This window comes from Megalops cyprinoides, chromosome 4 (genome assembly GCF_013368585.1).
Source record: "Megalops cyprinoides isolate fMegCyp1 chromosome 4, fMegCyp1.pri, whole genome shotgun sequence".
NCBI classification, from domain to species: domain Eukaryota; kingdom Metazoa; phylum Chordata; class Actinopteri; order Elopiformes; family Megalopidae; genus Megalops; species Megalops cyprinoides.
Window position 1 is genome coordinate 7,122,501 of NC_050586.1, and position 22,112 is coordinate 7,144,612.

Sequence of the window (22,112 nt, forward strand, 5' to 3'; positions counted from 1 at the left end):
CTGTTGCCACAGGGCTTTTTTCCCTTTTGCGAGATCACCCGGTTTGGTTCTGACCCCCAGGTGTAGTTAGCCTGTTATTGCATTCCTGGGGTAGAGGGAGAGGTAGAGTTAGGGTTGGGTTAGCCATAGCTAGCCTTCCAGACTGACCAGCCAACCCGTGGACCTTTCCCCAGATCGCGTGCTGCTTCATGATTTTGGTGTGCAAATGTGTGTAGTCATGGCTATCATAAATGGGTAGTTTAAGTTGAACGTCTGGGAGATGTTTCATGCTTTTGCCTGTAGTCAAGGCAGACCTTTTCTGCTCATTCCTGCTGTCTCTGCTCAGCGTCAGGCCTTTGTGTACTAAAAGAATGTAATTTAATGCACTGTAATTCCTCTGACAACAAGGGTCATGGCTTTGGGGTCGGGACTGCACGACAGATGGGGTCAGGTCGAAAAGGCTGGTCATTACCACGGTGGCGTCAAACTCCCGGGCCAAAGGGGCGATCAGTTCTGAATTAAACAGGCGCGGGGAATTTGTTTTACAGCTGTAGGACAACACTGGCACCGAGGCGCCGGGCGTTTTGGGCGGCCATCCAGCCAACACGGAAGAAATTCCAAATCGGAGGCGGCGGGGCAGAGGGGTTGGCCGGCCGATCGGACTCCCTCCTGCGCACGCGGAGTGAGAATTATGGGCCTTGTGAATGTCCTCCACAGCCAAACGCCACCCCCCCGCAGGGGCCCGGTCCACCACCACGCCTCTGATTTACACACTCCCAGTGGACTACCACAAACTCAGCTCTCATAAATACACAGAGATGCTTCAAACAGTCATCTCACAACTTCCCTAAAAGGCTTTGCGCTTTTCGCCCAAATGCTGCCCCTCTTGGATATATTTTGAATGCTTAAGTCACTTTCTGAAGTACAGTAACTCCCCCCCCCCCCACCTCTGTCTTACTTTTTGCCCCCCCTATTTTTTTTTGTACCTGAACTAATTATAGTGGATGACTGTACACCTTGACAGAGACACGGTGATCCATCATTGACAGGCGAGGGGCTCTACAAGCAAAAACCCTGAAAGGGAATGATATCGCTCCGTAAAATATGTATGAAATCAAAAAGCCTTAAAGGTTGTTACAAATTAATAATGAGTGGTGGGAAGGGCTGTAAAAAATAGCCCTCCCTGGGTGGCGCGTTTAAATGTTTAATTGAAGACATCCCGATATAGAGCCGGACAGCCTCACGGCGGGTTGAACGCCGGCCGGGCCGAGGCCCAATAAGGGTCAGACACGCTCCTATTTATAACTGGCGCTCTGTGTCACTCTCTCCTCTGACCGTTGTTAGATCCGTGTCGCTCCGCCTGTGACGGGCAGAGCATGGAGCACGAGGTAGCATAGTGGTTAAGGAGTAGGACTCATAACCGAAAGGTTGCCAGTTCACTTCCCCACTGGGACACTGTTACCCTTGGGCAAGGTACCTAACCCAGCATTGCCTCAGTAAATATCCAGCTGTATAAATGGGAAAACATGTAAAAATTGTAACCTATGTATGCTGTCAGAAGGAGTGACACTTGGTTCAAAACCTTGGCAGATTACACCACAGACGCTGTCTTTTTTTTCGCCCCCTCTCCCTTGCTTTCTTTCATGACTGACTGAGCCGTTTGCCCCGAACGCCCGCTCCGTCGTAATTTCCGGAGACGGGGGTTTCGAAAATTGGCTTGTTTGCGTTGGTAATGTAAGCTGTCTGTGCCCGGTGTTGTTCTCGAAAGGGGAACCGTGATTGTGGCAGTGGCGTCTGCAGTGTGTTCACCGGGGCGACTACCTGGAAACATCAACAGTCATTAATTATGTAAAAACTCCTCCGCTGCAAAGAGCATTGAGCCGCCTGCGACTGCGTAGCCGACTCCTATTAGAGTCTCCCGCTCTGTGATGAGCACCCTGCCGTCGAGGGGGGTCCGCGGGGAGAGGTGCGGGGCCCCCCGATTATTCCTCTCAAGGTTGCCGTTTTATTAAGTTTCTTTCAAATCGGCTGGTGTGTTTAGCCGAGGATGAAAATAAAACTGTCTGCCGCCTCTCCCCTCGGCTCAATCATTCGCGCTCAATTTTCCACTTCTGATTCTGTGAAGTTATTTGATTTTTTTTTTCCCCTCCCTTCTTGTAATTGTCTGTTTTCTGTAATTTTTTTTCTTTCCCCAACCAAAAAAAAGGAAAACCTGACAGAATGTAATATTTTTAAACACGCCAGGAAAAGGAGGAGAGGGACGCCAAGAAAATCGTGTGCAAAGGAAGTGCGACGGTCTCTCGTGCGTGTATTCCAATGCTCACGAAATTCCAATTCCATAGTTCTGTGGGCATTCTTTCTCAGGTGGTAAGGTAGTACTGTTCTGCTGATTTTTCAGAGCGTCACCTGGCAGTCTTTCCGCACCGAACGAGGCAAAGACATTTACCCAGCCTGTGCTCCGAGCTCAGCCACTATGCTGACAGCATTCTTACAGAACGAGGCTGCTCATAGCAGCTAATAGCTGCTTTGGTTTTTAATCTGGACTGCCAGGGATGGGGGTGGTATTTGTACATGGTGAGTGCGTTGTTGGGAGGGGGCGATGTTGGGCGTGTTCTCGGAGCAGATAACAGCGACGTGTCTGAGTGTGTCCCGGCTCCCTGGTTTTCCTTGCTCCACGCGAGGAGGCCGGGACATGTGCGATGCGTCTCGCCTGTCATCGGCCCCGCTCTGGATCTCCCATCCCTCCCCTCATTCGTCAGTGTTTTTTTTTTTCTTTTGAAAACGGACGCAAAGTTGGCACGGAGCGTCCCGCTACAACGAAACAAAGGCCGCGCTGACACTCGTAATTAATTAGGCCATTACGCATTCCGCAATGATAATTGCCTCACTGGAAAGTCACCAGCTCTCGGGGAGAGGAGGGCCTGGGTGGACGAGCGCCATCCATCACGGCGCTGCCACCCCCCCACCCCCCCCATGCGCGGGTACACACAGCTGCGTCTCCTCACCTTGACTGGCGTGGGGTGTGTGGAGAGTGGGGTGCAACCCCCGCGGGGTACGGCAGGAGACAGGCCTGCCGCCACGCCGCCGGTGGGCGGGGCCAAACCTGGCATGCACGCCCCATTTGCCACCCGACTCCGCTTGTTCGCCGGGAGACGGTTCGGCCGCGGAGGGAATCGGGCTCTCTCTGTGGTCACCCGGTTTCGCCCATCAGGCCTTGCATCTCTCCATACCTCTCTAACAAAAAAAACTATTGGCTTTTTTTTTTTTTATATCTCATACAGCTTATTTTTTCCCCTCTACTAACAGACGCAAGTTTTCTTCATCCAGACCTGGAGGTCATTCAGTACTTCAAACGCTTCAAAATCCTTTCTTAAAAGAAAAAAAAAAACCCACACATGCTTACACACATACCCCCCCCCCCCCCACGCACCCCTGCCCCCCACCACCCCCTTCTTCTGTTAACTACAAAGGTTTAAAATGGAAAAAAAAGACAGATATCTTCTTTTCTTTGGCTTGTTTTTCTCTTCCTGTCTCTCTTTTGTCTTTCTGGTGACCTTGAGCGCAGGGCAGACTGAGGTTTGTTTTGCAAGTCGAGATCGGGTTTGCCGGCACCTTTTGCCCGCTGCGGTGGCTGGCGCGGGTCTGCATCGGTGGTGCCGGGCCCCGGCCGGGTCCCGTGGCGCGTCGGGCACGGGTATCGGCCCTTTGATCTGAGTTTAATTCCTAATAGTATAATGTCGCGGAGAGCTAACAGCGCAGTGCCCATCAGGATTAATTTCTCTCGCTCCGGATCTGCGGGAGATAAGCCACAAGTCTGCCGCTCTTTATGCGCGTGTCATTATCGAGACTCTCCTCATCGCCAGTGCCTGTACTGTCCTTATCGTCCCATTAATATTACATTAATGACACCAGTGTTCCGACCTTTGATTATCTGTGGCAGGTGGTGTTTTTTTTTTTTTTTTTTTTTACATTTCAGAGGGCGGTTATCAGTAACGCCAGGAGTGTCATTACTTTAAGTATGAGGCACTGAAAGTGCAGTGATGGTGGGTTGATCAGCTTCTGACTGAAATTCGTTTTTTGAGGGTGTGTTTGAAATCTTATACAAGCAAGGAGTAAGATGAACTCAGAGTGAAGGCTGGACCTGAACACCACAGCCGTTATCTGGTGCAGTAAAATTCCCCTCTGTGTCGGGTTCTCAGTGTTGGAACCGTGATGTGGAAAGGAGGCAGCTGTTAACAGTGGAGTGGAGTTTGGCCAGCAGCCGGGTCGGGGCGGGGGCAGTCCGATTTGCGGCCTCTGTGGTGGGCCCGACGGGAGGGCAGGGTACACAGAGAGGGCAGGGAGCAGCAGTGGAACAATGAGGAGGAGAGATGGTGCCAGACGGGCGCTCTGAGCTCTGAATCGGGCGGGGGATGAGTGACAGGCTGTGCTGATTGGAATTGACGCGGGGACTGGATGTGTGTCAGGAATCCGACTGCTCATTTCAGTCAGGCCTCTGAGACGCCAGCCGGCAGCCAGCGCAGGGTGTCATCCCGAATAAATCCCCGTCCAAACGCTGGGGACTGAGGGACGTGAGCGTGCTCCTCTCTCTGCACCAGATCGCCACTGACTCCTCACCAGTTCATCACTGACTCACCACCAGTGCATCACCGACTCTCCAGCACTTCATCACTGGTTCTTCAACAGAGAATCACTGACTCTCCAACAGAGCATCACTGACTTTCCAACCAAGAATCACTGACTCTCCAACCGAGAATCACTGACTCTCCACCAGAGCATCAGTGACTCCTCACCAATATATCACTGACTCCACCAGAGCACCACTGACTCTCCACCAGAGCAACACTGACTTTCCACCTGTGCATTACTAACTCTCAACAAGCTCATCACTGACTCCATAACAGTTCATCACTGACTCTTTACTAGTTCATCACTGACTCACCACCAGTTCCTCACTGACTCCCCTATGTTTCCACCATTTTATCACTGACTCACAACCAGTTGAAAACTTACTCTCCAGTTGTTCTTCACTGACTCCATAACAGTTCAAAATGACCTCTTCAGCAGTTCATCACTGACTCTTCAGCAGTTCGGCACTGACTCTCCATCCTCCTCGCTAGTTCACCACAGACTCTTCATCAATCCATCATTTACCATCTGTTTTTTTTTCCTTCTTAAGTCAAACTTGTTCATGTGAAACGGGCAGGAATGTGGTTCTGTGAGTGACAGAAATAGGCGCAGAAGGTTATTGCCTGTCAATACCGCTTTCGGATTTACTTCTCCAGATAAAGTCTGACCAGTGTTGTATTAGGACTGGGGTTTATCCGTGGAAAATAAGAGATTAAGAGTGCATGCAGTGGGAGAGCATGGCCGCGCACAGGCGTGAGCATGCGCACGGGCATGTGTGTGTGTGTGTATGTGTGTGGATGGAGGAGGTGGGCTTGCCCTCGGCTGGAGCTGTAGGAACAGGAACGATCGCATGTTCCCCTTGCTGCTACTCCCTCCCTCCGTAAGTTGTTTTAATAAAGCGCATAAGCCGGTCGTGGGTGTTGTGACTAACTGTCACCTCCCAGGGACCTGCGGTGGACGGAGCCGGGGAGCAGTGCGGAGTGTGTGTGTGTGGGGGGATTCCCTTGATTGTACACTGACCTTTGCATCACGACACGGTGACAGGCAATTTAAAAGCAGTCTCTGCGCCTGTCTGCTGTGAGCCGACCCCCGTCCCTGCACCCCGCACCCCCCCCCCCCCATCACACACACACACACACACACCAGCACCCCCCAGCTTTGCTCTCTGCCCTCCTTCTCACCCACCCAAATCACAGGAGGTGGTAAACTGGTGAGCCCAGGATGGGGGGAAAAAAAAAACTGAGGATTTAGAGTGATAATTGCATAATCACCAGTTGTGATAATTGTAATTGATGACTACATAATTGCTAATTGCAGCCTTTTGTGAGAACCTCTCCCTCTCTGTCTGTGTGTGTGTGTGTGTGTGCATGCGTGTGTGTCTCATGCTTTTTCTTTTCACCGCACTTTTCTCCAGTTGAGATGCTGCTGTTTCTTTTGATGCTTTAACTTAACGCATGCACGCATAAACACACACACACACACATGCATAGATACACACACACAAACGTACACACGCACACACGCACATGCTAACACACATACATGCACATATGCACACGCGCTTACACACACACACACACGCACACACACACACGCACACGTACACACGCGCATGCACACATACTACCACACACATGTTCACACATCCACAGATACACATACATGTACACATACAAACACACACACACACACACACACACACGTAGACATGCACACATGCACGTGCACACACACACACACACACACACACACGTGCGCACTGTAATTAAGGTTCACGTACATCGCCGTGCTGGAGAGACGAGGCCCAGAGGTGGCAGATGAGGTTCAGGAGGCTGGCCTGTTCCTGGGTAGGGTGGAGGCTGCCATGAGCTGGTTTCTCCATCCATGGAGAGTGCTGTAAATTAGGATGGAGTCTCCCGAGGCCCTGGATCCCCGCTTTACAGAGCGGTTCTGAGTTTTAGAGTAGACAGACCTGAAATATGGAGCTCATTCATTTCACTGGCATTAACCAACTAAATAGTAGCACAACTAAACCTCATTTGCCACCCCTGTGCCTGTTGTTATTAAACATTGAACCTGGATTGCTTTGTTTTGTATGTAACCCCTCTGTAGCAGAATGTATACTGGGGTGAAAATTGGGTCAGCCTGTGTCAGATCGCACCTGCTTCCACACGTTACTTTTACCCGTAGTTTCATTCAGCTGCCACTCCGTGATCCGGTGTGAGGGTATGTTTGTTTTTTTCATATGTCATTTCGTGATGTCTATCCTGGACTCTGACATCTTACCACTGTTTTAAAAAAGAAGAGAGGCCTTCAGTGAAAGTGAGTAAGTCATTTTCACTTCAGATTCTTCATCAGCCAGACGTGCCTGTAAGTGTCGGCCTCTGTAGTCTTACTATGTATTCCCCAGTACAATTCACTCAGAAGCAGCAGACTACGGCATTGATTGATCTCCTGTAAGGAATTATTTAGGAGGTTGTGAGGTTGACTAAGGGCAGCCTGATTTTTTTTTCATCCTTTTTTAAAGCAAAGCTACTGAGTAACCCTTGTAATATCTCTGCTGCCGTGCAGCGAAAACCTGGGGTCATTAAAACAAGTTGTGATATTTAATGGATTTTGACAATTCTTCCATGAAAGAACACACAGAATGAAAATAATGTTTTCTACAGGTAAAGACTAGAAAAATAATTGCAGTTGTTTGTACAGTAAAATAATTGATATCTTGAAGTAATGTTTTTTTTTTTTTATTTGTTGTCTATTTTTGGGCTGAACTGTAAAAGGTTAAGTAAAACTGTCACCATAGGTGTCTGTGTACAAAATGAAATGAAATTATATTAAACTAAAAATATGTGTATTAAAAGAGCATATACTCTAAGTGATCATAAGCTTGTATCATTGTGTGGTATATTGTTCTAAAACGCTTTGTTACACATATACAGTATGTCCTTTCTGTAAATACAGGTTCAAGCTGATACAAACTGGCTAATTGTTCCAGCCATTACTTCAGTGAGGAAATTATAACCAAGTTTACCTTGGTAGGATGGCGTGAGATGCCAAAGAGAAAGAAAATGTCCTCTTTGTCTTTCAGTCGGATACAAGCATGTGTGAAATTGTCCTTTAGCAGGCTGTGTGCGTTGTTAGTTAATATGAGATTGTTTTTAATGGTTAAACCTTAGATGTGCAATCCACCGGATGATAGTGAGTGGATTGTTGGCTGATGTTTACCATGTGAAAAAGGTTTTCAGAAGTCATGCCACTAAAAATTGTGGGATATAGTCTCTGAGAACATAATCATTTTAACTGATTCATTTTTATTCTACTGGGTCAAAGGGTGATGTCATGCCTTCTTATGCCATTGTTCAGCTATCACTGACTTTCATTGGGAAAAAGTGAAGACTGTTAATTTCCATTTTGTTTAGCTGCAGTCATAGATTCATTTTCTTGTGTGATTTTTATGTTAGAACGGATTCAGTACTGAAAATCAGAGGCCAAGAAATATTTCAGGTTTTTTTTTTTCTGAAGATTGACCATTGCAGGTTCTCTATTTTTCATGCATTAAAAATCAATTTAGCATCTCAGGGTCATTTGACCAGAGGTGGCATAAAAGCATTTTTACCTTGGTAGAAGTATCAGACATAAGAGCACTTCCAGTTTGCTAGTGGCTATTTAGATTTTATGATTAGATTTTTTTTTCTTTACATCAGCCAGAAGAAATACAAGTTGGCATAAATGTACTCAGTGCCCCCATTGATCTTGAGGCTTTTAAAAGTCTTGTCTGGAAAAATAAACTTTGGTGGTATTGTTTCTTTTTTTTTTTTTTTGATCACTTCGGTGGCCATATTGATTTTTTGCCACCTCAAGCGTGCAAAATACAACTTGGCAGTCACCAATAATGGATTCAGAACCACACAATTCACTAAATGTCTCTGCCATCTTAAACTCAAAAGCAACTATCCTGTGTCTTATCTTTGTCCATTTTCAAAATTCAGGCTAGGCTGCAATAGGACAAACTCACATTAAATAAGGCACCTAAAACCTATGTGTTTCTTTTCCACTGAGGCAGAACCAACCTGTACCCGTTCCCTGTTTGGAGATTTACACTGCAAATGAGAGTGAGAATACAACAATGGTTTTCTTTGACCAGAAAGGAGCCATCATTTTGGATTTGTGTCAACACAAGCAGAAGGCTAAAGGCCTTCACTTGTAATGTATTTTATAGTCTTTTTGGATTTTGTGCACCGTTTTATTGCATTTGCTGAGAACATACAGTAAGCTGTTCTGAGCATGAGGGGCATCCACCCGTATCAGTGGCAGGAAAGAACATGGAAGACCGAGTCGTAGATTCTCTACCACCTGTCGTTTTTGACTAAAATCCCGTGGCGTAGTAAACGCACACTTACACCTACATCCCTTCACATTTCGCGGGAAATCCACTCATCGCTGGGGTGTGGGGGGTGGGGGGGGGGGTGAGAGGCAGTGTCCCCAACACCACCACCACCACCAGCACTGTCGCCACGGTGTCTGTCGGTCTCCGAGATGAACAAGGCAGGCTCTTTGTATAATCTCTCTCGCAGGGCCTTAAGTAATCATAGGTGTTTCAGTCAATTTGCATGGGGGGGGGGTGGTGTCGGGTGAGGGGGGGCGGGGGGATATGAGATAAAGCCGGATCCTCGACCGGCGCATTATGCACGACGTCTCAGAGTGCTTTGATGGTGGCGGGCTAAGGGGATGTGTATGGGGGGGGGGATATGCATACCAAGCGGTACATGCGAAGGCATCAGGCGTGTGATTGATGTCTCCTCTGCCTGGCGCAGACAGGTTAATGGTGTGATTGTGGAGGTAATCTCTGTTCTCTCGTTAGGGGATGATGGAGGACCGGGGAGCCCTGTGTCAGTCTACAAAAAAAAAAGAAAGAAGAAGCCTGTTGCATTCGTTTCTCAAATTTTCTTGTCTAGCTGCCCGCATCCAACCGGCTCGGAGCCGGGAGGGTGGTGGATGCTGTGAGCGGTGTGTCGTTCCTGTAGTGAGGAAAAGCGGATGCTGTCACTGGGGTATGTGGTGGAAGTGTGGACTTTGATCATCTCTGGAAATTTTGGTATTGATTTTTTTTTTTTGCTGCTGCTGTTGTTGTTGGTGTGCATTATGTCAAAGTAGATACACTGATACACGTTAATTCAATACCACAATCGCAGGTTTTATTCCATCCTGCTTGTCTGAGCTTCTACACCAATCACACTCCCAGTATAATCTCAGATCCCCCACATCCCTGAGACTGTCCTCCCCAAAGACAATTCCAATGCAGTACTCTCCGCGTTTCACTACTCTGCTAGGGACAGGAATCTTGTACAGGAACACTTCACTTAAGTCTGTACCTATTTTTAGTGGTCATGTAAAGTCCTTCTTGACTTCTACTTGAAAATGCAATTTGTAATGTTTGCCTTTTACCTTGTATAACCCTGCACATTTATATTGTTTTGTTTTATCACATATTATATTAACACTGTCCTGTCCCAGCTCATTTTCATTATTTGTCTGGCCATCATTGTAAATGAGACATTGTTCTCAATTAATCCTCCTGGGTGAATAAAAGTGTATTATTATTATTATTATTATTAATAATAATAATAGTAATAAAATCATCATCATCATAATCATAATAATCCATTCAGTACTATGTGTGTGACCATGTTGAAAGAAAATGCTGAGCTATAGATGCTGCAGATATTATTTGTAAAATGCAGACTACTGCACCCTTCTTTCTTCCTCATTAACACTGAATGCCTGTGCAAATGGCCGATATGTGTAAGACACATACATGCAATCACCACAGTTTGCATTAATGCATACATTCTGTATAGTCTGGCATCAACACCTAGAGACTTAGTTAAGTGACTCTTTCAGAGGGCGTGTCTACACGTCACTCACTGGAGCCAGCAGTGGGGAAATGGTGATCAGTCTGGATCACTTGAATAAACGCTTTCCTAATTTTACGCCCCCAATGTAAAATTGTTCCACATCAAAAGAGCTGTCTCTCTTGGGGCCACATCTTTCAAGAGAGCTGTTCAAGAAACTGCGATGAATGATTAAGAATCGGGAGAAACACACGTGTACACACACACACACGCACACACATACACGCACGCTTGTACACACACACACACACACACACACACACACAATTATTTTAATTGTGATGAAACAGAATGGGTTCCCTAATGCAGTGTTCAGGATACATACATTCATAACACAGACAATTGTCCTCTGCACACAATGGTATGTGTACTGACCCCAGCAATCCAAGCATCACAAAGTCCTTGGAAAAACCGTTAAAGGGGGGGTGGGACTGGGGGGGATGGGGGGGGGGGGGGGAAACCAGGTGAAACAATGCTGTTGCTATCAGGCTGCTGAGAGCTGCAGACTATCGTGTCTGTATCGATCGCGTCTATAGCCTTTCCATTTTACATTAACTCCGTTCAGCAGCTTAGCGCAGGAGTGATGGGAGGGATTTGTTTGATCTTTATGATATTTCTCTGAACTTGATGCTGTCATTAAGCTCCTCTGGGGAGAGTACAAGCACTTTCAAGTAAGTCAAGCACATTATTTATTTATTTTTTTATTTTTTTGGAATTCCGTAACTGTTACTCATTTATACCGTATACATTTTTTTTCCCATTGCTTCCACAAGGTTTTGGCACCAAGAATTGCTGATTTCAGTCATTTTCTTCCCTTTGCTCCCAAACGTATCAAAAGCCAAATTAACGAAGGGCACCTCAGGCACCCAGGGCGATGTGCCTGGACTTTACTCACCAATATTTATTACACAGTGAGATCCACCTTTGCAGATGAAATATGGAAAACCCGGAACTGGAGTCCAAGAACAGTGCATTGAAATTTGTTGCCACAATATCTGAGGATCTATGTTTCCTGTTTTTCTTTTTAACCAGAAAAGAAAAACAGAAAAAGCATATATTATCCCTCTGATTCACTCAGTCTTTTCAGACTGTTTTCATTGGATAGGATGTGCTTTGTGATCTAACCACCCTCCCCAACTCCCACATCACCCAGGTTCTTCCGTACAAGCCTTCATAACCTCAAAGTTACTGTAAGTTTAATAAACTGTCTATGCAGCAGTGGAAGCTCTGAACCTGGCCCAATGGCTCCATAGAAAAGAGTTTGAGTGGTTCACAGCTAATATCCAGACATTAATATGCAAGTCCTTAAAAAATGTCACATCCCTCATCTCACCCCCCCCACACACACACACACACTCCCACACACACACATTTTTTCTGTAGTATAAAAATGGTGCTAATTAAGTTTTGCATGAGAAATGTAAGCGAGCCAGTCCACCTGGATGTACCGTACCTGCGGGCAACCGTGAAAGATCACCTTCCGACACGCTCCTTCACCCTGCCAATCCCGTCCAGACTTCCGCAGAATAGCTCTGCTTCCACACACACGCACGCACACACACACACAGACACACACACACACACACACACACACACGCACACACACACACACACGCACACGCACACACTCACACACACTCCAGTTCTACTAGCCAATCTTGCACGGAGCAAATGCTTTGTGCTTTGCCAGGGCCCGGACCCAGCAGCTTGTGGGTAGAAGAAGTGGAGGGCTATAGCTGTGGAGGTGGGGGGGTGGGGGGGGGTGTTGCCTGCTCCCCTCGGGACGGCCGGGGGTGCAGGAGAGGATCCGGGGCTCTGCTCTCCGGTCCGGCCTTGCGGCTCTTGGTGCAGCCTGGGGCCCCGGTGCTTTTTGTGTCCTCGTGGCCAGCAGTGCAGGTGCCCCCGCAGACAGGGCCAGGTGGCAGCTAATTCCCTTTCTTTTGTCCCTCCTAATGAATTGTTAATTGGTTTGCGACACCTGCGGAGCGCGGGGGCGGCCGGACCCGGCTCGCTCTCCTGCCCGCGGATCCAAAAAACAGGCCAGGTCTCACGAAAGGCGACCGCGGACACACTATCGCCGCCGTTCCGAAAACACAGTTTCCACCCGTCCTCAGCGCTATTGCTGCGGTAACATTCGGTGCTGGTGTTGGAGTGCGGGTGTGACTGGCGATGCCGCCGCCCCCGCTGACGTGCTCCACCCTGAATGACATCATTCCCTCTCTTCCAGGTGGTAGCGCTTAACAAGAGAAGCAAGGAGGCGGAGTCTGCTTTCCTCGGAGTCTACAAACAGCTGATCGAAGCCCCAGGTGAGTCCAGCTTTGGGGAGAGGGTTAATGCTTTGACATCTACATGATCTAAATGACTCCTCCTGCATTGCATTACATTACATTACGTTATAGTCATTTACCAGACTCTCTTATCCAGAGCGGCTTACATAGGTTACAGCTTTTATATGTTATCCATTTATACAGCTGGATATTTTCTTAGGAAATTCTGGGTTAAGTATCTTGCCCAAGGGTATACCAACAGTGCAACAGTGGGGAATTGAACCAGCAACCTTTCGGTGAGGAGCCCTGCTCCTTACCACTATGCTACGCTGCTGCCCCACCCCCAGCAGGTATGGGGAGACAAAAAAGTTAAGATTTGAGGAGCCAGAGGGACTCCCAAAAAGGAGGATGGTGTTCCACAGATGGCTGCAGTGCGCAGAGGAGTCTCGTGGGATTTGGATTGACTGATTGTTGAGTGGCCCAATTAAAGCCAACCGCGGCGCTTCTCAGCGACGTGCGCGGGAGTTGATGAACCCGGGTGAGCTGGGCCCATTTTAGCGCCGCCGGTGCTGTCGTGGCAGTCGGAGGGGGGCTGCCTCAAGCCGTGGCGCGGGAGAGGATTGGGAAAATGAAATCCAATCTTCTCCGGATCAGAAGGAACGCTCATGACAGGACTCGAGAATGCTGTTTACAGAGAGCCGGTGAATAGAAGGTAAAAGTCAAAGTGTCACCGAGACGGAGATACAGAGAACTGACTTTTAAAGGTCTCCGTTTTTCCTTCTATGCCCCCCCCTCCACCACCCACCCCCACACCTCCTTGAATTTGCACCGTTTCTTTCTTGAATGGAGTCATTTCCTTGATAAGAAATGTCTCCCTCTGAAGATTTATTTGCTGTTGATTTAGTGGCTCATAGCTGGGCTTATGGAGGGCTCAGTCAAGGCCCTCGATGTTTCCCGGGGACAGTGTTTCAGCACGGGCACGTGACTTCCTGTTTCGTGAGAAACGCACCTCACACATACTGTTCAGTCCTGAAATTTCCACCCAACCTGCAAGCAAGACAAGGCGCAGGGTGCAAATGACCGGACTGTTAACACTCTCTAATGTTGCAGAAATTAAACCGCCGTTTATTGCACTGAAAACGTTAAACGGGGAATATTTCGGGTTTTTCGCGCACGAGGAGGGGTAATGGGCCCTCGGCCCCCGATCGGTTTCCTCTCTCTGTCAATTAAGACGTAACGCTCGAGCATTAAAAGAAATTATGGAGGAGACCTATCGTTCACCTCAACCAACTCTCTTATAATTCCGTCCACACAGATAGCTGCACACTCACTCTAATTATCCTAACCGGAGGTGTAATTCCACCACACGTTTAATTTCATAGCAGAGAAGCTAATTGAATTGCCCCCCAGGTTAAATCAGGTGGCTCTAGATTAGCATACTGAGACGCATTACCATACGACCTGAGCAGGGCTGAGCATCTCTGTTTGGGGGTAGAGTGGGAGGGGTGCGGGGGCGACACTCTTCCCTGTAAGGTCTCTGTCCTCACTCTAGTGAATTAAGGTTAACCCCCCCCCTACCACCAGCCCCACATCCGCCTCCTCCAGATGTGAGGTTTTTTTTTCCCACAATCCTCTGCTCTTCTTCTTGCACAACACAGGTGCCGTCTCGCTCAGCTTGAAGTGTGCTGGAATATTCTTTTTTAAATGATCCTCTTCAAAGTACGCTCCCCCTATGGGTAAAAAGTCTGCCCACCGTCGTGAGGGCCAGACCTGGAAAAATAAGTCAAGTCTTTGACCCATCAGTTGATGACCAATTGCTGTCCTGGCAGTGATTGTGGCTGGTTTTTTTTTTTTGGTTATTTGTCCGTTGTTCCCTGCTGCTATTTGTCTATTCAACCCTGCTGTTGAATTTAGACGGACTCCACCGGTCACTGGTCCGGTAGGTAGGCGGACCACTGTACAGCCAGTTTGGAGTGCTTCTCTCCTGGGTCGGTTTAAGGTCGCTCCAGCCAGAACTGACCAGCCCAGGTGCAGGGGAGGACAGTGAACGCACTGTCACAACCCCCCCTCCCTCCACAAAAAGACTGCCTCGTCTGTGACGCCAGCGCTGTGATCTCCACCAGTGCTCTCGCAACAAACACGCAGCTTCCTTCATGTATTTTTAATCTGGTGACAGACACAATTATTTCTTACATGCCAAGCTTGTTAATCTTAATGCTGTCATTACTATTCATTGCAAGAGGTTATATCCCCCCTCCAGCCCCCCAGGTCTCATTTTATTGGAAAGGCCTCATTCCCCCCCCAACCGCCCCATTGGCTACTGCTGCTGCTGCTGCCATCACCGGGTTCAAAGGTCAATGTGGCTGCTGAACTGTGGACATGGCCTTACCATAGGGGTGAGGGGTCGGCGGCTGGTCAATACTTAACCTATTGGTGATCAATGCCGTATCAGCTATCAGTAACATATGTGGTGCTGGCAACTTAGTGTCTGTCAGATTTCAGATGACTGTTTGAGAGGGGGGTTTCCTCTCCTCGGGGCTGATGCAGGTCGTTGGCTCTTGAACAAGCTGTGTAATTTCCAGGCAAATTGTGCCTCGCGTGGCTATGGTTTATTCAGCATGCGAGCGCTTGTAGCTCCTGCGCGGCAAACGTATAATTTAGCCAAATTTAGAATTGATGTGCTCGGTGTTTGTGTCACATGAGCAAGTGCGAGTTGCCTGGTTTGCCCTGGTTTATATGAAATAGTCGTGACCCGGCCACTCACAGCTTCGGTTGGAGGGGCTGGCCGGCCCGTGTGTGATGTAACGGGTATGTTTAAGAAGAGCAAAACATTGTCAGCAACAAATGACAAGCTCGTCTGAGAGAGAGAGAGAGAGAGAGGGAGGCTGAGGAGGGAAGTTGAGAGAGTGGAGCTGGAATTGCTGATGCCCATTCTCCTGGCTCTTCTCGCTAATCTCTCTCTCTCTCTCTCTCTCTCTCTCTCTTTCCCTCCATCTCCCCCTCTGCTCCTTCGGCTGATGTCGACAGAAATCCTCCGCTCCACAATCGCGCCTTCCTTTCTCTCTCTCTTCTTTTTTTTGTTATGTTTTTGTTTTTTACTGTTAACTCAGCAGTTACATTAAGCTCCGGCTCGTTCGACTGTGCGTAATTACAAAATAGCACTGTAAATCTCTTTGTTTCATGTCGGTAGCACAGATGTGCGGGATGTAATAGAGGGAGGGGGGAGAAAAAATCACTGGAGAGAGAGAAAAGCAATTAGCATTTGTCGGGGTGGGTGGGTGGGGGGATGGTGTGGTTCCGACCCTGTAGGGGTTCTGAGAACTCAAACGGACTTCGGGAAAGAGGTGACGGGCACCCGGGGTGAGATCTTCGAGGTAGGGAAGTCGTGTTTGACAAACCAAAGAATGTTACACTTGGATATTAAGTATGTGTCATTGGGCACTGCCACTTTTTGGTGTGGTTCCTTGGCTGACTAGTATGTGTAACTGGGCTTGGATAACATCTTCCCGAGTCTTTCACTACTGTGGGACTGGCACATGTGTTAGTCATGTGCTAGCCACTAGCCATGGCAGAGTGAAGCCTTGTGACCCCCATCATTGGAGGAGCTTTGACTTGCTGGGTCATGCGAACCAATCAAAACAAGTTGCTCTCCATAGAGCTCTATGATTGGTTCAAATCGGCAAGTCACTGATGACATGTGGTAGCTAGGCCCATTCTTGGGCTTTTCGTGAAGTGCCACACTCACCCTCACTGTGAAAGATCATATATCGACATATGAGAGATCAGTACTTGCACAACTTACATAGTTTTAACCTTGTCACCCAAGTAACCAGTCGTTTACAGTAACGGTTCTCTACTTTTTCCAAACACTCCCATTTCTACTCGATATAGCATCAAAGATAACCTGAATCAGCCCAAGCTCACTGCCATTACTCCACACCTGAATCAGCCCAAGTTCACTGCCATCACTCCACACCTGGTAGGGGAGATGCTCTAGCAACACTGCAGTTAGAAATGTTGTTGCTAAACCATTTTTTAATTGAATGTTATTTGCCTTTTGTAGATAAATAATGTATTGGAGTTTTAAAAGGCTGCAGCCATATTAACGGGGCGGGTTGACTTTCCTGAACAGTGCTACTTCTCTCCCGACTTTACCCCCTGTAGGGGCGTCAGTCTCTCTGAGCCGCGTTTGAAAGGCGCTGTTTGTTGCTCTCACCTGGAGAGGAGGGAGCGCTGTCGCCCGGGGCGCTGCCCGAAGACACCCGCTCCAGGTGTTTGCTCCACTTCTCCTCTCTCTTTATTCAGTTCCTCCTCTGGGACCGCCAGGCAGCTCTTGCTCGTCTCTCTCTCTCTCTCTCTCTCTCTCTCTCTCCCTCTCTCTCACGGAGACTGGAGCGGGTGCTTTTCATGAAAGCGGAGAGCCGTGCAGAGCCTGGCTGTTTGAATGTTTTCATGCGCTGCGTATAATGAGACCTCGGTAGAGCCGTACCTGCAGGAATGCGTGGGCAACAGCACTACCTAGTGGTGGCAAGTGGGATTGCCTTGCTGTGGAGGGTTAGTGCGTGACCGTGTACATATTGTGACTTTGCTGTTGGGATTTTTTTTTCCACTGTGAGGAGGGGCTGAGGGAGATATCTGCAGGCCTCTGCTGGTCTGGCTACAGGTGCATTGTGGGCCCGGTGAAGTAGCTTCCGGTAAAACGCATAGGGCTGCAATCAGTAGAAAGTCCTCTTTGTCTCCCAGAGGAAATGGAAGCAGTCACAAACGTGAAAATTATTACAACTGCGAATGTGAAAATTCAGATTTAACTTCAACAGTCCACCAAGCACATGTTCCAGTTAAGAGGAAAACACGTTTAAAAATTTAGGAAATAACAGAATAGGAATCCACCGTCCTCCAAACGGGATTCGTTGGTTTATGATAAAGAGAGGTTTGCGCCCCACCATCAGAATGGAGGGATCAGGAAGGCTAATGCACGTTTCTGCACGGTGGTATTGATGGAAAATGAAAGCTCTTTCTGCCGGGACAAGATTATGCGCGAGTGATTAATAAGAGCGGTAATAAACAGAGGCCCAGGAGATGTTTGAGGTATTTAATAATGCATTATGTTCATAAAAGAGCCGGGGCTCTCCAATGGATCCCTGTGGAGGAGGAGACCCCAGAGGGAGCAGCCATCCCTGTGTGTGTGTGTGTGTGTGTGGACATGCATATGTGTGTGTGTGTGGCCATGCGTGTGTGGTATGTGTGTGTGTGTGTGTGTGTGTGGTGTGTGTGTGGTATATGTGCGTGTGTGGGTAGACTTTGTGTGTGCGTGTGTGTGTGTGTTGTGTGTGTGGGCACGCATGTTCTTTTCCCCAGAACCAGAACACCTTCAGCAGACCCACAATGCATTCTTTGACTCTGGGAAAGCTGTAAGCATCTGTGGCTGAAGCAAAGGCTGTATGATTGAGGCAGTTAGTTACTTTTCATAACTTGTTGTCTGCGTTTTGTCTCCTGCTGTAGTTGTGGAAGACTAATTTCACATTTTACTTACTGCGGGATCATGTGCGAGTTCATGTGTCAATCTTCACACTTTGGTTTTCTTGTTTTTCCCTTTGTGCCTTTTGTCTGTCGTCTCCTCTTTTTTTTTAAGGTGACAGCACCTCTTGAGTCTTCTTGGCTTGTGTGGCCTTCAAATAGTGTTCCTTTCAACATTGTTGAATGAATAATGGTTATTGATGTTATCTTGTCAGCGTCCCTCAGTGTAAGCCAGAGAGGAATCTGTGGGACAGAAACAAAGGTCTGGCGAAGGACCTTGCCTTTCGGTGCGAGAAGGCACTTTTAGCATACAGACTCCTTTCCCTCCAGTCCTCTGCATAAGGATGAATAGAAAGCGTTCTATTATTCCTCTGAATGTCAAGTGCAGTCATGGAAAAAGCTCATAATAAACTGCAGGAGTTCTTTCATTTGTGTGGATGAGGAAAGATTGACATGTTTTCACAGGTCTACTTGAAAAACAGCGTTATTGTTGCCGATTTCTTCAAAGAAAAAAAGGGAGGAGAAAAAAAAAAACACTTACAGTATATCAGCCAAGTTCAAATGACGGTATACATTGAAAAGACCCTTTTTTGTGATGTGTTTGTACGCCGAAGACCTGAAGAATGCGGGAAACATGTCTGCGTTTGTCTGAGAGATTGCTTTGACAATCACGACTCCACGCAGCTGTCTGAGGCCCGCGACCTTCAGACATTTTTTTTTTTCCTTTTGCCTCAGGAGAAAAGGAGAGGTTAGCTGCGGCACTCCAAAAGCAGGTCTGCACTCAACTGCAAGACCATAGAGCCGCTCGCCTGTTGCTCCGGTCCTTTCTTTCACTTTTGTGCCTCTTGTTCTTGCTCTTTTGTGCGCTGCAGGGGGCGATAGCGTGCCGCCCACGCGCTGCTCTGGGAGCGACAGGGGTCGAGACTTTGGGAATGAGCCCACATCCCTCCGGTGCAGTTTCGCTCAGGTGACCGCAGGACGGTTGCCAAATCGTCGTGTTTTAAACAGCGGGGTGCGGTAAAGTCGTCGCTTCCTAAAGCTTGAGCACTCCGAGTGATTGGGTTTAGAGCGCAGGGAGCACAGGATGCTGGGATAGCTGGGTGGGGCGCTGGGCAGTGAGAGAGAGAGAGCGTGTGGCAGGGAGGACAGCGGACGACGCAAGTAGCAGAGGTGATTTTTGGACCTTGAGGACCCCGCGAATAGCAGGGCCGTTTTTTAAAAAAAAAAAAAAAATTTGAAGCACAGCCTTGTAAATTAATTTGTTCGTGTTGTACGATGGGAGCACAGCTGGGCTCATTAGCATGCACACAACAAATAATTATAGCGGAATTTTTTCAGCCAGTGCTCGGCTAATGGGCTTGCTGGGTTAATTATGTCAGAGCATAATTACAGAGGGCCCAGGGAGACGTAATGGTGCACCCTGCTGTGCTGGGACCAGCTAATGATGGCGTATCGCTGACAGTGCGAAGACAGACCGGCCCAGCACACCTGCTCGACTTGGCTCACGCCACCCCTGTCCCCCCCCCGCCCCCTGCACCATCACACCATACCCCCCCCCACAATATCCTGGCCACCATGCCTCCCGTCCGAACGCCCGTGAGTCGTGCGTCTCGGCCGAGACCTGACCGCTAATTCAGAAGCTGCGGGTGGGCTTCGCCCCCCTCCTCCCCCCCCGGCTGGGGGAGTGGGGCGGATTAGGAGTGATGGGAAGGTGGAGGTCGTGGGGAAGCTGGTAAGGTCAGGCTAGGATGAGGGTTTTCACCTCTCCCTCTCTCTCCCGTGAGCGATTGGATGGAGGTGGGACACTCTGTCGCGCTCTGCTGAGATGACAGAGAGCGTGCCGAGTTGCGGTCAGGAGGGGGGGCTGTGTAGGGGGGGTCACTGGACCATGTCCAAGCTGCCGAGGACGTGGCTCGTGTGGATGCTCACATGTGGACTCTTCAGTATAAACCCACATACGCCCTCCCTGCTACCTGCGTGGAATTCGCTGTCAGTCGTAATTACCGTGGGGTCGATGGACAGGTGAATCTGCCGAGTTCGTCTGACATACATCAAACGCCACGGCGCATAAGGAAACACACTATTTAAGTGTGGTACACAGCTGGGTGTGTGGGTTTAAGTCTTACTGTCACGCTGAAGCTTTTGACAATTCAGGCACTGATATTTAGGCATGCATCAGTTTACACCAAGAGAATTTCAGGTTTTGCTGTCAAAGAAGGCAGCACTGACTCCAGCACCGCTGTTCCCGATTTCCGTGACGTGACGAGGAAAAGAACCGCGCTGAATGTCGCCCTTCAGATCTCGCACCCGGTGGCCGCGTCTACGCGGAAAAAAGTGCCGAAGCAGTGACTGATTTGATTTTCTGGCGCATCTACATGTGACACACAGGTGACACTGGCTTTCAGGAGGAGTTGTAATGTGATATAACACCACGTGAAAATGATTATAAAGTTAACAACAATCACAGCACTGCGCGTTCCCACTGTAATAGCTGGCGTTGCTGATGAAGCAGAGTAACTATCATAATGAGCTTAATTGGTGTAGCACCTTTCATGATTTTTTTTTGTGTTTCAGAAAGCTTCATGAGAAGTTGAATTAATGACAGCAAGATCACTGTAATAACACAGTGTACATAAGACGGTGACAAAACAGTGACCAAAATGCCAAGGTAAAATAACAGGTAGATACAAATAAGAACTGCAAGAAAGTAAAAGAAGTAAAAAAAATGATTTGGGGGAAAAAAGCAATGCTTCCTCAAGGAGAACATGTCATGCAAGAATTTAGGCTGTCTTTGACATCCCTCCAGATTGGGCATTTTTTACCAGTGTGACTATATGGTATTATGTCACTATTTCACTTACACACTCATTTTCATTGAGTTTGGTAGATTACTGAGATTAACGCAAGTAGCTCAGCAGTCAGTAAGTAGTCATTTGGCAGCCGCTCTAAGCCAAGGCACGAAAGTACATATAATAACAACAGCACGTACAAGGAAACGTCAAAGCACACCTGAACTTGTGTCAATCACACAGAGCCGCGGTAACTAGGGCCGTGTGGAACACAGAGAAACTGCTGCAGTATTCAGACATTTCAAATGCCGGTGTCAAGAGTGCAACAGCACCCCAAAGTAACAGACAAAGAAGGATTTAAGGGCTTTAACTGTGTAGGTTAAAAGGCCTGATGTTATTGTTCTACATCTGTCGCTAAACCGTGGTGCTGTACATTACATTATTGTTGTTTAGCAGACCCTCTTATTCAGAGTGACTTACTTACAGCAGGTTACGATTTTATCTGTTTATACAGCTGGATATTTACTAAGGCAGTTGTGGGTTAAGTACCTTGTCCATGGGTACAGCAGTGGCCCAGTGAGAAATCGAACCAGCAGCCTTTTGGTTATGAGCCCTGCTCCTTACCACTGTGCTACGCTGCAGCCCTACACAGTGAAGGGTACGGCACTAGTGATAATGCCACGGTCACATGTGGAGGTCCTGTGCGGCCACATCCCCCCCCACCCCCACCCCCCCCGCCATCCGCCCTGTGCGGCTTCTTCGCCGTGACTCTCTGTGAAGGTGGAGACGTGCTCAGTAATGTGTGAGATTTATTATTTGCCCTTTCATGTCTGACCCGCTCGCCATCTCTCTCCCACTCCTTCCTACGACCTCCGCAACGCGTGTCCAATCAGCCGCAATTAAGACGAGGGCCCAAAATTAAAAACCGGCCTTAACGTTTAATTGCGCTGGTGAGTGGCGGTGTGTGTGTGGGGGGGTGTGTGTGTGGGGGAGGGGGTGGGGGCTTTTGATTGGCCTGC

The 22,112-nt window shown here is 48.3% G+C and overlaps 1 protein-coding gene across 1 annotated transcript in view; it reads left to right on the plus strand.

Moving 5' to 3' along the window:
• cux2b (cut-like homeobox 2b) overlaps window positions 1-22,112 on the plus strand; it is a 119,147-nt gene that overhangs the window by 78,606 nt on the left and 18,429 nt on the right. Inside the window, exon 4 of the mRNA XM_036526745.1 lies at window positions 12,748-12,826. Coding sequence (XP_036382638.1) covers window positions 12,748-12,826 — 79 coding nt within the window. The remainder of the gene's footprint in view (window positions 1-12,747; window positions 12,827-22,112) is intronic.